Source organism: Athene noctua, chromosome 1 (assembly GCF_965140245.1).
Source record: "Athene noctua chromosome 1, bAthNoc1.hap1.1, whole genome shotgun sequence".
Lineage (NCBI taxonomy): Eukaryota > Metazoa > Chordata > Aves > Strigiformes > Strigidae > Athene > Athene noctua.
The window spans coordinates 36,550,108-36,568,311 of NC_134037.1; the positions used below are offsets into that span (position 1 = coordinate 36,550,108).

General features: G+C 37.7%; 1 protein-coding gene across 4 annotated transcripts in view; it reads right to left on the minus strand.

Moving 5' to 3' along the window:
• Window positions 1-18,204, minus strand: part of COL12A1 (collagen type XII alpha 1 chain) — a 111,435-nt gene that overhangs the window by 74,136 nt on the left and 19,095 nt on the right. For 3 of the 4 annotated variants that reach the window (XM_074895920.1, XM_074895916.1, XM_074895919.1), the window contains 5 exons: window positions 17,602-18,204; window positions 15,940-16,212; window positions 13,505-13,777; window positions 12,293-12,565; window positions 965-1,234 (listed from right to left, as the gene is read on the minus strand). In XM_074895920.1, coding sequence (XP_074752021.1) covers window positions 965-1,234; window positions 12,293-12,565; window positions 13,505-13,777; window positions 15,940-16,212; window positions 17,602-18,204 — 1,692 coding nt within the window. Of the gene's footprint in view, window positions 1-964; window positions 1,235-12,292; window positions 12,566-13,504; window positions 13,778-15,939; window positions 16,213-17,601 lie in introns of those variants that run through there. The other variant, XM_074895921.1, reaches the window with a different exon arrangement.

Genomic DNA, 18,204 nt, shown 5'->3' on the forward strand with positions numbered 1-18,204 from the left:
TGGTATGGCTAAGCTTCCTACTTAACCTGGAAAAGGCAGGGCAGCTAATGATGCTGTTCTTGAAGAAAGAAGGAAGATGTGGGACAGCAGTCTGCTTTGACTCTGAGGAGTCAGCTCTTACCAACTGCAGAAATCACTACTCTTGCAAGATCTTAAGAGCGAGTATACTGGGTCAAGGACAAAGGTTAACATAGTTCAGCAGCCTGTCTCCAACAGCAGTCAAAACAGATGCTTAGGAAAGAGTACAAGAACATGTAAACATACATGATGCTTCCCCAGAGCACTCCCTCAGGCTTCATCTTCACGTGCCCCCTTTAGGCAAACAACAGAAACATCAAGGCTGATCCAGGGCATCCATTCATTCATTCTGGCTCCTCTACTTGCCAGTTCTTGCTATAAAGCAACAAGTATCCTTGGCCTCTCGGTGGTTTTTACTTTGCCTACACTGCAGGAGAGGCTTGAGCCCGCTTTGACTAATACTGCATAATGTTTAGAAAATAAGAAAAAAGAAGAGCCTCAGGAAAGATAAATAACAAACATCAAAATCACCCAGTGAGCCTCAGTTTGACTGTGAAGAATGGAAAGGGCAATAGCTTGGAAGGTAAATTCATTGATTTTTACCCCACCTTTCCTCCTGACTCTATCCATAACATTTCTTCCACCTGATTTCCAGCAGTCACACCAAACCTATGAAAGGCTGGCTTCAGAGTAATTTGCAGACAAAATCTCATCTTAAGTTGGAAGTAATTCTTGCTGAATCCAAACCTACATTACATAGAAGATATTTTCCTTTTTTTCAATGGTCAAATAAAAGAGCAGAATTGACTGAGGTGGCATTTTGGTTTGGGGGGACGTTTCAGCCAAAAAAAAATATGAAGAAAAATAAGACCCATTTTCTTTCAAGTATGATAATTTAATCAAGACCGGAATGTTACAAATGGTGGTAATATTGTACTACACTCACCGTCAGTAAAAGCCTCTCCTTCTACTGGGTCTCCTTCTCCGCTGCTGTAGGTTGCATATACTGAAATCCTGTATTTAGTCTCTGGCTCCAAGCCTTCTAGCACAGAATCCACTGTATTTCCAGGGACTCTCTTCTCTCCCATCGTATCATCATAAAGTGATTTCCATACTATCCTATAATCATTAACTGCTCCTGGAGCTGGTGTCCACGATAACCCAACTGTAGTGTCAGTTATATCTGTGGTAACCAAATTTCGTGGTGAACCACGTTCTGCAAGAAAGAAAACAACAAACTGTCTCCAAAATACAAATAGCAAATGTTACCAAAGTACAAATGGAAAAGTGAAATGATCACATGTGCAAAATCAAACTTCTTCCATCAATTAGTTTCCATGACATATTTGTAGTTCCTAGAGAAAATTGATGGATTTTTTTCAACAAAATACTTAAACCTAACTTTAGACTATGAATGATCCTATCCCCTACTATGCAAGATACTTAACAGTTATGCTTTAGAATATGTAAAATAAAAATGGCATTAATCAAAGAATTAGAATGAAGCCAGTGCTTAAATGTGCTGCAGCTCATTTAGGTAGGTTTTAACTCTCAAGTAAATAATTTTCATTCATTCACCTTTATCCTCACGTGTATAACAAGGGAAGGGGGGGTGGCAAATAAAGGAGACTTTAACCTGAGTCACTTTTTTCTCTTACAACCTCATCTTCTTATTTAATAGTTAGTACTATTGTTATCTTCTAGACTACCGCTTACCAGATCTATCAGCTATTTCATTTTATGCTTACAACAAATTTGCAGTGTGTTTACTCCATGCCGCAGTTACAGTAGAAAACAGTCTCCCATCTTTCCACTCATAAGACTTGTACCTCTTTCCTCCCTGTAGTTTGTTCCAGACAGCTTGGAACAAAGGAAACAGCTCGTTAGTCTGTGAAATCCAGTTGTCAGCTGGATGCACGAGTCTCATCTGACACACCAGAGTAATTCCACTGCTTAAAAATGGAGCTCATTGGTCTAAAGAGGTTCAGTGAAAGGAGTTCCTCTGTTTAATGTTTAACATACGTTTATAACATATGTTTATTTTCCTATTTCAGTGGCTGGCTTTTGATGGCAGGAGCACTGACTGGTGGGTTTAATGCAATGGCCTCACTGTAGCAAAATCTGCAAAAGGGATCTATGAAACCAGATCCACATACACACAGAAGCACTCGATTCTTTGGTGTGTATGCTCTGTGGCCCTTCTCACTGTACAGGACATTTCTGAGGACTTTTTAGCAAGAGGACTTAAACACTTGAGGTGGCCTCACGGCATCACAGTTAAGTTTTACCTGCACTGATAAAAATATATCCCTATATTATACCGCAGCAGCCACAGGACCAGATTCAAAGTTCTTTGAACACAGAGAAATTCAGTACCTATCCAATTTCCACTGCTTAGGTTCATCACAAGAACAGACCTCACTGTTTTCAGAAGCCTGAAGCAGTTTCAGTCCAAGACTGAGCAACAAGTTGCTCAAAGTCATATACTGCATATTCACTTCTCATGTTCATTTGTCTTTCACTTCCACTGCAAACTTGCAACATTTCCAAACATAATCCCACTGGAGCAAACAGGACTACCTGTAGAAAACTTCATTTTGTAAGTACCTTATTGCCAGCACAACTGCATTAAAACTGAGCCAATAAATCCCATTTAGCTTAATGATGAATGAAAATTAATATCAACCTGTCTGAAAACAATGCTTACAGTACAATAAAGATTCACCAACTACACAGATCACAGAATCCAAGGGTACCACTCCAATCAAAAGCTGACTCTCAAATATAGCTAGTAGAGCATGCAATAGAATTCCTTTGGGTTGTTGTGGGTTTTCTGATTTTAATTCTAATTTTAATGCCTTGGGACATCCCATCATCTTCTTCTGGAGACAATTCTTTTTCCATCTTAACTCTGCATCAGTTCTTACAATTTTACTCTTCATACCAACTTTACCCTCATAATATAAATCACCACACAATTTATGGCATCTTCTCTTCAAAAAAAGGTTATGATACAGAGGTTTTTGTAAAGTTCACTTGTTTATCATTTCACAACAGTAGCAGCTGCATATAGTGAAAAAGTTATAGTGAAAAGGCCCGATTCAGCTTATGCTTCCTTGAGCCTCACTGAATTCAGTGACTGCATTAAATGAAAACCAGGGCAGAATCTAAACTCCAAAGAGCAATTTTCCTGGAAGCCTGAAGAAAAGATTTGCCTTCAAAAGTAAATTACACCAATTTTTCTGTCTGCTCTTAAGCTTCTACTCCCAAATCTTGGCTTTTTCATACAATAAAAAAAAATATTAAGGCAATCCAAATGGAAAAAATATGGAAAACCTAACTTGATAGAATGCACAGATGTCTCACAATAAAAACCTTTCTTTCCATATTTTAATGTAATATAAATATACAAGTCACTTTATTTTGGCTACTTTAAAACATGGCTCTGCCACAACATGATTTCAGTATTAAAGTATCTGCTACCACAGCACAATTTTTTGCTAGTCTACTCTTGGACGCCACAGCTAATGATATATGTTGGAAACACTGCAAAAATAACTGCATATTTAAAACCATTATTGATTAAGTCATTATTGAGGTCATTAAATAACAGAGGAAAATAAATTGTTTGGAATGGACTGTAATGAACACCAGTTACTGTAATATGTTGGTTCTGAAATAAATATTATTTGGAACTAAATGTCTTTTTTATGAGGCAAGGTAAGAGAGGGAAAAGGGTCTGGGATTTCTACCAAACCACTAGAACTAAATGGAAAATTTTTAGTTCAAATAGCTGGAAACTGCTGACAAGACAACTTACCTACTAAAGGAAATTAAGACTTTTTATATGTTACTGCAACCAAGAACATTTCTTTAACATAATACACTAACTTGATTTGCACCTCATGTGTGAGGTGGAAGTTCACTGACAGCTTTTTTCTGCTCCGCTGAATCTCTCACAAGAGTTTTTGTATTAGGGGAACAGCTGTGTTTAAGATGCAGTCCAAGTGTAAGTGTTAAATTTTTAGAATTCCATCAAATATTATCTAAGCTGCTACACTCAGAGTCAAGAAACAAATTTATGCTCCACAATAACACTGGTACAATGTAGTCACTAGCAAACATACAATTAGACCTACCAGATATTTTTCCCTTGGATTAAAACAAAGTATCTCGGTACCTTACTTATGTTTCACACACACGCACAAAATAGTTTACAACTGTAACACTTAAGAAGTCTTTCTGTTCTTTGGTCCACATGTCCAGAAATGCATGTTGTACGCCTGCTTCCTGTGCGCTTGCTTAAACACGATGGGTAAGGAGCATGGAAAGACAACGCACACTGTAAAAAAGAAAAGTGCCGGCTGGCTGTCTCGCAAGTGCTTGTCAAAAGACTCCTGCTTTTTCCTGACTTGAAATGGAAGCTAAAGTATGTTCATCGCTTCACACAGCTCCCAAGCCATCAGCAAGTGAGGAAGCAGTTGGTTTTTGAAAATTATTCCCTAACAGGCATTAGGTCCTATGATGCTCTGGAGCACCAACCAGCTGGTGTAAGAGGAGCTGTAAGCCATGGTGAATACATACACAGTAAAACAAAGTGCTTGCACAGGCGGGTCAAACCCCTGCCTGGGCAAGCAAGCCCAGTTTCAGGCTATCAGATTGTCTTCAGCAGTCTTAACTCAGATCCAGTCTGCCTACAGTCCCTTGTACATCTCTACCATCACTCAGTGCAGACACACTCTCAAAAATATAACTTGGTAACCTTCAGACAGGTACTTTTACACCCAGTTCTGGACTTCTGCAATGTCCCGTTTCCACAGTAAAGTTTGCCACTGCAGTGTGTCAGAGACACAATATAATATTAAAGCAGTTTCCCTGTGTCCACTTGGCTCACTTTCCACAGCTTATTGTTATTGACTGTGAATCAGCTAAAATTAAAATGTTGACATTCATAAAAATTAAATGGCCTTATTCAAATGGCCTTTCCCCTCAGAAACATTTACACAACTCCAGCCCATTTCAGTGGGAGTTGTACATGTAGTTTGGGCCCAGAGTTTAAACAGTTTTCTACATGTGCTCAACACTGGCTTTGAAAATCAACCTGTACTGGTAAATTTCATGCAGAGCGATGTTTCATTTAATTTAAATATTAAGATTGATCAAACCAGCATCCTAAAAGGTCAGAATCAACTAAATAAATTAGCCTTCTCTTGCAGAGGCATATAACAAAATTTTACAGGCTGAGTCCTGCTTTGTTCACAATGGGATACATCACAAGTATCCCATTAAATCATCAGGCTAGGTTGACACAGTGAAGGATCCAAGTGCACGCATCAGATCAGATGGTAGCAGAATCACTTTAAGGTTTTACTCTAATGGTCAAACTCTCCTCAGCAATGGAGGAGGCATATCCTCCACTGGATGATATTCTTCCCTCCAAGTCACAACATAGTTGGTTATTCCTGGAGTACCAGACCTCAGGCATGTAGAGAGAGGATATGGACATGGTGCAAGGAGAGTCCAGGATTGCTATGCAAAGGGAATGCTCACTTGACCCTGTTAGAGCAGGTTTCTTGCTTTTCTGCTAATGGAAATGCAGAAAGGTGAGAGATGCAAACCAGGAGAGTTCTAATCCAAAACAGAGGGAATTGGTCCAGAGCACTTCTGAGTCCCTGATCTAGGATAAAGCCAACAGGAATTCATACTCAGTCCCTTTAATATTTTAGCTGTCTTTTCCAACAGTTAATCAGTTAACACTACTCTCAACTGTCTAGAAATATCTTTTTACTATTCATTCAACCTTCCCCTGTGATAATATTTTTTCTGATATATATTTAATTTCCTATATAAAACTAAGATAATTTTCCACAGATTATCAAAAGTCAGTTTCAAATATCAGACTCAAAAACCTTGGAATGCATAATTTTAAAAATGCATGAAACAGCATTAAATCTCCTGAGGACACTGAGTCCTTGTTTCTGTCAGGACGGAAGCAGCACTACGCAGTCTGAACATTACGTAAAGTCCCTGTGATATGCTAAAAACCTCATTGTAAGAAAATGTCACTTGAATTTCTACTATTCTGCCTGTAGGAGGTTATTCATTTCTAAAGCATTCTTATGTTACTATAGAAACAGCAAAAAGAAGTAATTTATTTACCAAAACTATTTTCTGACAAAAAAAAAAGAGCCCACCCCCAAAATCTCTAAACCTAAGCTCTAGGAAATATATACAACAGAAAATAACTTAAAAGTGACTCAGTCATGACAACTTTTTTTAATATATTGTTTTAGTACTGCCCAATTCTCACAGCACAAATAGCTATCTCCCAAATGGGATGATAGGATTGAGCCCCCTATCACTGAAACATAAAGATTCTCTTTCTAAAGGGGAAGAGACTATGACATTATCTTTCAAATTTATTTCCTGAATATAATACGCTACACTTCTTGTTGTTTATTCTAAAATGTACAAAGGTAAGAAATAAAATGGTTTGATATCTCTGCTAGTGTAGACTAGCAGTCTTACGGATTTCAAAAGAGCTACACCCACAGTGTTTCTAAGGAACCTCACTGACATATGTGGAAATACTTTGAAATTTCTCAGTGCAAGCAAGATGGGAATCTGACCACTGAATCTTTTTCAGAAAAAAGAGGAGTTTTTTCTAAATTTCTCTGGAATTTGTATTTAAAAGTATAATGACTCCCCTGCTTAGTCAGTAGCTGAAATATTTTTAAAGCTGTTCAAAAGAATATATTATTGCCAGCAAAAGGACATTCATAAAAGAGATCTGCAGCTTTCAGACATTCATTAGGATTAAACATTTCTGTGTAGATTGCTTAATCTAGCAATGAATTTTTTTCTCTTTAAAATAACTGCAAATTATGAAAGTTAATCTATTTAGCAGCTAATGTACAGTATGTTCTTCTCATCTGACAGCACGCCTTTGGGCAGAAAACCAAATTCTTACGAGACTTACAACCACCTCTCTTATTAAAAAACAGATTAGAAAAACAGTAGCTCTCGCAAACTGCTCACTGTCTGTTGCATTTACACTCACCACCCTCACTACGTTTATCACTGTATTTTATTTCTGGTTTATGATAACTTGGGCAAAATCATACGATCCCCCCAAAAAACTGAAAATCAAATGGTTTGTTTGGGGATAAGAGGGAGATTTTTCCCTGAGGCATTCCTGTGGGTGTTTGTTTCTTGTTCAATCTGTATTATGTATCACCAAATATAACTATCAGTGCTAATTTGTTTAGTTCCCCCAGTTGTCACAAGCCTTGTTCCACCACACAGCAAATGGCAGCTTGCACTGATTTCATTTACTTTAGCAGTTTCAATGACTTTGTGTGAGTTGATGGGAATCGCAGCCAACAAAATATGTCTGAGGAAAATTTTTCCATGACACCTTTATAGAAGGGCTCCAACCAAAGCTGCCTAGTGATGGATCACCATATACTTTTGAAAGTGAGAGGATAAAAGTGGAGAGTTTTCTACAGCAAATATTTTGCATGTGCAGTTATGTTTAATGCAGTATGAAATATAAAGCTCCAGAACTTTCAACTCTGGATGGTACTTCATAACTGCAGACAAAATCAGCCAGTGACTGAAAGAGGCTGCATAAAAGATCAGGGCACTATAAATGTCCTAAAATCTGGAGTACTGAAGCAGGAAAGAACACTCCTTCAGCACAGGGGAAAAAAACATTGTTTCCTTTTTCACACTCCACAAACACAAAAAAAAGAAATAAACCTTTTCCCTCTGAATAACAGTTACCTGTATGGTATGGAACAGCACCCTCAGAACTGAATGATTTTCTGATTACTCATTTGCTAAACTCTCTATACTGTGCTGTCTGTAGACATTTCATGAAATTATGATCCTCTGGCATGTGTTTATCTTTGGGCTGGACCAGATAGCTATGCAAACAGTTTATAGAAGAGATTATCTACAGTTATTTTGGGGAAGATTTGCCCTCTCTGTTTTATGCTGAGAAACAATAAGGGCAAGCATATATTTAGCAAAGATCAAAGCAAAAGAAGCAGAGATTAACCAGCTGGTAAATGGTATCAAGTACACAGAATGATTACTGATTTTGTGTGGATTGATTTTCCCCAAGTATCCTGAAACAAACAAGCCACTTCAAAACCCGGAAAAATTGCCATGCAGAACAAAGCAGAGGAAGAACTTCCAAGAGCAATTTGTAACTGCTCCAAAATACCTCGGAGATAACATACATAACTGAAGGACCTTCAATGAATGCCTGGGCAGACAGGTTCTTGCAAATCATGTTAGAGCAAGCTAAAAAATTACCAATTTTTCTCTCTCTACTGAAGGCTACCCCTGCAACCAAGATAAAGTAAATGCCCATGTGAGTTCTACTACATGCAGAGCAAAATAAATCATTACTGAAGGCAGTAAGAATGTTTGTCTACACCCTTAGTCACAGGGGACCATTTAGTGACTCAGTAAAATTCCATAAACATCTGAGAGCTTGTTTTTTTCATTTCCTGCCACTTGACTATACAATAGCTAGAGAAGCTACCGTATCTAGCTCCTCTTTCCTCACTTTCCTATTAGTGCTGAAGTGTTCACTACACCCAAAATGATTTTGTCTTAGACTACACATCAATACCATAAACTAAAAACTGTGGCAGTTCGAAAGGCAATCTCAAGCCTAGTTCTTGATATGATGATGGACTAAGTGGCCAGCAACTGTGGCATCACAGACTGAATAGATTTGGTGAGAATTCATATGGCGAAGACATCAAGTAAGCCCCACTGGGATTCCTGATACAGGAAAATACTTAAGTGCTCAGTACTTCAGTGCTGTTGGCAATGAAAAACACACACCATGCTATTTTGCTTCTCAGACACCATGGCTCACGGAAAAACTAACTGAAATACTAAACACTTTTTTTATGCTTCCTTTCACAGCTTTTTTGTCATTACTGTTGATAAGTTTATTTCTCCAGGAGTTAAGATCTGTCCCATTCCTAGCTTGAGTCAGACGAGTTATTTCAGCTAATAGTTAGTCAAGTATTCACTTCACCGACCTGTGCAACTTTTCAGCCAAGTCCAACCATATTTATTTTAGCTTCTCAGGCAGCATGACTTCTTTTTTCAAGTAAACTTCTATACTAAGCTTTGAAGTTTGAATGTTACCTTTCTGTTCCAAAATTGCAACCCTTTTATTCTTAATCGTCTGTCTTTCCTCAAAGGTTTTGTCTTTTTATCCTTCAATGAGGTAAGACAGTACCATACAGTGAAATATTGTCTTACACATACTTCAACAGATATTCTGAGAACCTTTCATACCACTAGTCAGAGAGCCTTTTAAAATATCTATGGACTATGTCCAAAGAATTTTGGCCTAATTCAAGTATTTTTATTACCCCATGAAACAGCAGATATGCAGATTACTGAAATACACGGTGGATGTTCCATGAGGAAACATCATGATTTAGGCCTCTACTGTCATGCAAACATACGTTTGTGTTCTATTCTTTACCTCTGATCACCCAGTAATGACTGACATCTGTATATGCTCTTGCTAACATTTTATCTAACCAAGAAAAACTTAATAGACAGCTTTGGTATAAAGAGTAATGTTTCCTGGAATGCACCCTGATAAGCTTTTCAAATTCAGCTGAATCTTCAAACAATATGCATTTGAGTCATAAAGCTATACCTTGCCAAAATAGTAAATGTAATTTGGTTTTCTCCCATCTGAGGAACTGAGCAAAATGTCATTAGTTAAATGACAGGATGCTCATTTATTGCTATTTATCCCAAGACAAAATCTGTCACAGAATTTTTTGCGTAAGGTTTTAATTCAGTTGCTTAGAGTAAAACCTCTTAGAGGAATGCTTCTCTGTCCTTTTAAGTGCAACATCCATTTAAAATGCCATCTGGTTACACATAAACCCACTTCTGAGCTATAGTCAAATTAAAATTCTTTGACTCTTTAACCAATTTTCAGACTGTTTTTCTTCTTATGGATAATTTATCACCACAGAAATTCCAAATCAGAATCAGAGCCCTCCTGTGTTGGGGGAGCACTGAAAGGACAAAACAGTCTCTACCTGAGACTGAATTCTGGTTTTCTGATGACTCTTTTTTTTTTATTCTGCTGTATTTCATTCACTGCTCTCTCTATTCAGAATGTGTTTTAGCTGAAGCTCTAGGAAATACCTTAAAAGATTTTCTATTGCTCAAGTTTTATGATAGAGTAAAAAGCTAAGCTTATTTTTTGGATTTGAAACACACCTGATCTCTCCAGAGCTCCACGTTAATAAAAGGTCTCTCAGGGGCTTACTACAAAGACACTCAATGAAAACTTTTCCACCAAATGTAAACAGTTAACTTGGTCAATCCTTCACGAAAACTTGAGGCATCTCCCCAAGGAAGTGTAAAATTCAGTCTGTTTAAGAGAGACACAGAGACCTCTCCAGATTTTCAAGAGAAGACCAAGGTGTTCCTCTCTCCACTGACAGCAAAGAGAAAAAAGCAGGGCTGTCAGGCTCCTCTGTCCATTTGGCAACCAGTCTGCTCTTGTTCTGAGAGTGAAACTTGCATTCCTGGATGTACCGTGGCTCAAGTTCAACGGAAAGAGTAAAGGACACTCTTGCCTAGCATATACTATAGCCTTGTGAATCTGCTGGGACATGGAGATGTGAATTCAAACTCTTCCAGACTCAGGCCTACATCTCCACTTCCGCTCTTCACTCCAAAAAAAATGTGTTAGAGCTAGTAGAATACCATACAAAAGGAAGTGGCAGCACCACCACCAAGAGGGACATTCATTAAGGCCTGACCATCCCTCGCTTTTCTGGAGGATATATGGGCAGAATCCAGCTACCTATTCTCCTTTACCAGGATCTCAGCAGTGTTTTGTGCAGGAGACAGATTCTTTTCTCTGACAAAAGGAGCATTTTGGATCTTGCATGGGTAGTGAAAGCAAGGGAGTTAGGAAACTTTCAGCATGAATTGCATGGTGCCCGATTCTCTGAGAGCTGCACACTGTCTCAGTATAAGTAGGTGGACTGGATCGTTATCTGAGACTTAGGTAGTGGGGCAGGCAGGTGGTTGGTTCTGAGTCCTAAGATGCTCCTTCTGTAGTCAGTGGACAGAGAAATGTTCCTTTGAAGCAAAAATGAGATCTCAGATGGACTACCTGCCTTCTGAAAGTATCTGTCTTTCTTCATCAATCACAGAAGAATCCTAGAGAGTCCATGCTGCAAACTGTAGTGTTCAAATAAGTGCCTAAATTTTAGTGGAATACATTCAGCACACTGGTGAATCATTGGAACTGTTGTTTGGATTTTTTACAGTTTCTTACTGAAAATAGGTTTTCTGATTTGTTTCCTAACCTAAGTCTTAAACAAAAAGTTAAACTGATAAAGAAACTGAGAGCCAAGTATACCCTTACTATAACTCCATTAGCATCAATAGCCGAGTTTCAATTCATCTGTATGATGTTCTCAAGTGCTGTGCCTACACAGCTGCAGTGCCAGACTTTGGCAATACATACCTGGCCAGCACAGAGCACAGTCACACTTCCTTTCATGGCCTAGGAGGCAGCTTTCCCTATCCTTTGACAATTAACAGATGACACTGAGAATGCTCACAGAGAAGTCTGGGAAATTCTCTGCTCAAAGGCAGAGTGAGAGCAGCCTCCCCTCCTTATAAGAAAGTCTTTGGCTCTGACTTACACTTTTGCCAGTGCTCTGTTAATGCTCAGCTCTAGGTTCTTACTTCTGTTAGTTAAAAGCAGGATATGATTCATTATTCCTATGCCTAGACTAGATGTTGCTTCTCTAATGCAAAAATGGTCACTGAACAATCTTTCAGTCCCAGTACAGTAGAAAACCTGCAAATTTTCAAATTAATGAGATACTTTAACCACATTAATTAATCCTGTTAGAAGAACAAAGGGCCAGTAACACTGCTTGGAAGTTGAGAGTTATAAGACAAAATATTTCACCAAGGCTGGTGTGGAAGTACAGTCAGTTTTGGTTGGTGCTTCTGACAATACTTTTTTCAAGAGACCCAGAGTCCCATCCACAACCAGTGATTTGACCCCACTGTTTTCTCTGACGGACAGTATGTTTTGAAAATCACTGCAAAGTAGGAGAATGTTGTTTTGCCTATTTTTCATTCACAAATTTAATTCCACAGAAGACTCAGGAAGACAGTACACCTTAAGACACCTTAAACATCAATCAAATGAATGAATGACTGTACAGAAACAATAAATAATTACCTTCAAGTGTTTCTCCCTCTCCAGAAAGGGCCTCTCCTGCTCCAGAGGCATACAAGGCAGACACAGTCAATGCATACCTAGTGGCTTGGTCTAAGCCTTTCAGCACTTTAGAGGTAGTGTCACCTTTCACAGTCACTTCCTTAGTTTCACCTCCTGTGACTGGAGTGTATGTGATAAAGTACTGATGCACTTTTCCAGGAGCAGCACCCCAAGACAGCTTCATTGTTGATGTTGTAGCATCAGAAACTCTCAGATTTCTTGGAGTTCCTCGGACTGCACATGTCAAAAGATATTGAAAACACATTGAAGCAAGCTTCCTTTCTTGGTTTATTTTTTAGGTTACCACAACATAGGACTTAATGGTGAAAAAATAATTCCTGAATAGCCTGCACCAACACTGCTACAGTATAACTTTACTGTAACCAGGATTGCACAATTCCATCCCCACCCTCCTTAGGCAAGATTGCCCAACAAAGTCTTTTTGATCCTATTTTTTTCTGTTAAAACAGGCTCAGTCCTGGAACACTTATACATACTAGCACCTGAATATATTCTCAACTTCAGCACAACAAGATCCATGCTGAAGTCACCGTCTGAAGAATCAAGTCAAAGATCACCAATGAAATGTGAAATTAACACATTATGGTTTCCTAGAGAGTTCTTTTTGATGGTAGTTTTTCTGGTTTCTAATATTTAAAATCTCAGTGAAATTGCACCAGTGATCAGGACATTCATACTGTCTCTGTACTTTTTGGATTTTTTTTAATAAGGCATGATACCTGTTAAGGAATCATAGATTTTCATACAACCTAAGGCTACAGTGATAACTTCAGGAAATTAAATGATTCATCCATTCCTTGCTAGATATTCAGAACCAAGTGCAAACAGGGAATGAATTTGCTGAAAAGAAATATAATTTATATCATTGACAATATGAAGAATCATGAGGACAATTAATTAAACATACAGGTAGATTCTTCACCTTGCTATATTAGGTGTTGTAGATTCAATAGATATTTTTAAATAAAATATTACAATTTTGATAAATTGTATTGTCTTAAATTACCTCTCAAATAGGCTTGGGTAATTTTATAATTTCCTGATCATCTGGGATAATACTTACGGCCTACAGGGGTTACTCCCTTTTCAGTATGAATGTCAGCATGCAGAGTTCTTCTCAAGCTTACTACATTAACAGCATTGATCATGTACCTTCATCAGTTTTTGCATATCCATTCAGTGAATTCCCAGGCCCAGACTGATACTCAGGAATAACAGACACTTCATATCTTGTATCTTGAATCAAGTTCTGCAGGGTAGTTGATCTTTCGTTTGCTGAGACAGTCACTTGTCTCCTTTCTCCTCCAGTAAGTGGTCTATATACAAGCCTGTACCGTAGGACATTGCCTGGAGCTGGAGTCCAACCAACTACAAAGCTATCAGTAGTTTCATCTGTTATCCTTAAGTTTCGAGGAGCACCTTTAACTACAAAAAATATAAACATACCATTTGTAAATATTTGCCTTTAATCATGTAGTATCTGAAGTGAAACCATTCCAACCATTCTGTTATCCCATCCAGTTTACCAAAACATTTTATATTGCCCTCGCATCGTTTTATACAACCACTTCTGAAACAAGACAGTCTCATTGTTTTTAGTGGTAACAGTAGAATTGAACTGCATAGGGACATTTGGGCATAGTGGGGAAATTTCTTAACACAACTAATCATATAGGTTTCTTTGCTGTGGCCATTTGCTTCTGCACCACCTCCATTTACAGGCAGTTGTCAGATACACCTGACTACACACTCTCCTATTATAAAGAAACAACCAAGGTAAACGCAACAGGAAAAAAACACCAAAACAATTCTATGTCTTTAAGTTAAATTTTCACAACAAAAAAAATATTCATTGCAATATGAGTTGCATCTAATGTTTAAAAAAGGCTTCTGAATTAAGTCTCAAAGATAAGAAATAACTTGTTATCTCAAAAATTAAGAAAAAACTGTGGTAAACCATTTGACCTAGCCTGCTCCCTGACAAAAGATATGACAGCTCAGACATTTCATATGAATTCAGTAGGCACACCAAAGGAGGACTTGGCTCTTCCAACATACATTAAGATCTACCATACTGCAAGTTGCCTAGCAGTATGTAGCATTGTCATTTAGGCAAAAAAAGTTTTGGTTTTTGTTGTTTAATATCTAAAGTATAATTCAGTTGGAACTTTATATGCCAAAAGCACTGTTCTTCAGTGTTAAATTACAAACCTGTTAAGAGTGGACCAATCAATAACCTAGTTTTAAAGAAACAAACTTGTTTTCTACTAATCAGAAACACAATACTCAATTTCAAATTCTTTAAAATCCCAAAACCAAAGTTCGTTTCCAAGAAAGCTGTCTGGCCCAAAATCTTAGCTAGATCTGCATGGAGAGATGCTGATGTTTACATGATTGCAGAAGAACTCTTCTCAGACATGTTGGGATTTCATCAGATCAAGATGCTGACATTTAAGCTGGTATCAGTTACAACACGGGAACACTGATTGTATTTGTTAAAGCTATTCCTTCTCCTGCTCCTTATGCTCATAAGCTACATATTCTATCAGCCAAGAATTTGTCTGCTAAGGAAAAGTTATGTGTGGCGAAAACATTCTGACTGGTACAGTCATGGAAATATGCACACCAACAGTGAAACCTGTATCTTCCAAACTTAACATCCAAACTAAGCTAAAGTGTGTATTTCTACCAGTCCTAATAGGAAAGAGCAATTAACAAATTTCCACGCTGTTTCTTTTGCTCCCTTGGAATGATTTACGTCACCAAAGGTCACAAATGACAGCATGGAATAATGAAAAAGAGTGGATCAATATTTTAAAAAGCATGATTTAGACTATATTGAGTATGCAACTACTGGAATAGAAAATCAAATTTACTGTCATCCTTCTATTTTAAATCGGTGGAAATGCATCATGACAACTCCATTGAGAAGAAGTATGGCTCCCATGCTTAAATTTACAGCCACTGATCACATAAACTCATACTGACATCAATGGAAGTTTTGAATCATTACAATTTATTGGATCAGAACCATGAATCACTGATGAAAAACAGCTGATCAGAAACTCACCCCCCTTTAAGTCTATAGTATATAAAACAGAATTTCTATTAATGTAAGTTAGATGTAGACACAGCAAATTACATAGGTACGTGCCTGACTTCAAACATATTAAAGTTAACATGCATTCCTGCATCAGAGTCATAATGATTAAGTAGAATAGAACAGTTCAGTTGGAAGGGACCTACAATTATCATCTAGTCCAACTTAAGTGTATATTGATACATGCCAATAAATTTATTGTTAACAACACACCACTTCATTTGAAAATAGACCACTGCAGAGAAACACAGCACTCATCCAACCTTCAGGGAAAGTAAAATCCAATCTTAATAATTTAATGTTGGCCTATTATTGAAATTTTATATCTTTACTAAATGCATTGAGAGACAATAATATTTATTCTCATCCTGCATACCAGTAGAGCTTCTTAGCCGTAGCTGGCTATTCCAGATACACCCATTCTCTCAAAGCAAATTTTTATTTGGACATACGACTCTTTTGTATCTGAGAATAAGGGGAATCCTACCTTCCAGGGTGGTTTCCTCTCCATCCAAGGGAGGGCCATCACCATCTTCATATTCAGAAATCACACTGACTGCATAAGTAGTTTCAGGTAATAAATTGGTGAGAACTGAGCTAGTACTTGAAGCTGGTACTGAAACAATGAATTCATCTCCACCAATTGCTACTTTATATTTAATGAGATAGGACAAAACCTCAGATCCTGCTGGAGACCAGCTCACTTTGAAACTGTCAGATGTTACATCAGAAAAGACCATATTCTTTGCAGGTACATAAGCTGTATGGAAATAAAAATGCACAGATGATGCATACTTGTTTGAATATTTCTAACACAAAATCTCTAAAGTAAATAAAAAATGACCCTCAATAATTTGATTTATTCTAATTGAACAGATATTTTGTTGCACATGCAATGGTATTTGTTTTCTATACTTGCTTATATATATATATCAAATTTCATTAAGATCATGTCTAGGTTGTCTCAAATCATACAACAATGAGTACAAGCACCAACTCAGTGATTTCTAGATCAAATAAGAACAATCCATCTACAAAAATGTACTTAAGAAAACTTGTTAGAATCTGATGATCAGGTTGGCTTCCCTCTTTCATATGTCCCATGAACAGCAATAACATTATGCCCTCAATGGGAACTAAGAATCCTTGAGTTTTTTTCAGATCTAGATTACAAATAGGACAAAATAAATCCCAGTATTTTTTCAGGAACGGAGTCAAAGAGGAAACAAGGAACTCAACATGAGTCACAAACACAAACCTGACATCCTGGGCTTGTTTTGGTTGGCCTAGTCAGCCTAACAGTGGGGATGTTAAGACTGCTTGAGCCCTCTAAAACAAAGGCTGCTTTGCTGGTTTGTTCCTCAAAGCTATCCTGAAACAAAAGGCTTATTTTTAAAGAGAGTGGGGTTTTCAATACTGGGGCCTATTCAATGTTAGTGTTCTAGTAAACATAAGTAGGGACACTGAGGGTGCAACTAATCATAAGCAACTTTAGCTGACCAGAAGTTGGTCATTTAGAAATCTTTTGAATATTAAACATTATCCAAGCTCACCGAATTTGGATGCATGTGAAGACTTTCATGTGCTACTTCATTTCATTCTTTACAGTTAGATTGAGATTAATCACCTAGTATCTTCTGTCTCAAATTGTCTTGTCTATGCCCATTTCAGAGGGCTATTGATTTTACTCTAAAAAATAATCAAATGACTCTCTGGAGGTGTCAGCACTGCTCCTTTGCCTTTGAAATTCTAAAAAACATGATTAGGCTAGCTACCTCATTTGGGACAGCTGAAGAAGAATGGCCCTAGTGAGTAACTTTTAATCAAGACATTGCATGTAAAAGCAGAGCACATCCACTAAGGTCATTCCACATAGACACACACTTTAATAGCTTTCTAGTTACCTAGGAGGGGAGGAAAAAACTCTGTTTCTCCAATAATTTTTTCATCTCCACTTCTCCATTAATTCTTCCCATTGCTTTTAATATGTTTGGAAATGAGACCCAAATACCCAGTTATTAAAATTATAATTTGTATATGGACAATTTCATCAATATCAATTCTTTAAGTAACTACAAGCACAAAACATTGCTTCAGATCTGTTTTCATTGCATTTTCTACATTTCTTTAAGTAATAGTTGTTACTTACATTTTTTCCTTATAGCAGCCAGTTCCTGCTCAATCCGTAGGCAGACAGACTGTGTAAGTTCAAACGATATTCTCTGAAAAGCATCAAAATCTTCCACAGTGTAAACGTGGGTTTCAGCAGGAGGTGATGCAATTGCTTCTAACTCTGTACGCACTGCATCCTTCACACCAACTGCAAATATTTCTACATCTGCATCCCTCAGTTTTATTGCGGGTTCTTTAAAAGCATCTGATGATTTTCCATCAGTAATAAGAATCATGACTCTTGGCACATTTGGTCTTGATCCTTTGCTGGTAACAAATACTTTCTCCCTCACATACGTCATCGCTTTGCCTGTGTTGGTAGATCCACCTCTGTAGGGAAAGGTGTTAATAGCCTGAATTATGTCTTCCACTCTGTTGTATCTGTTCAAAGAAAACTCCATATGGGGATCTCTGCTGTACTGGACAAGACTTATCTGTACTTTTCGAGGCGATATCTCAAAGCTTTTAACTAACACTTCCAAAAAGGCCCTTACTTTAACAAAGTTGGCGATACCAATGCTGTAGGAACCATCCACTAAAAACACAACATCAGCTTTTACATCCACGCCACGTGAGCATT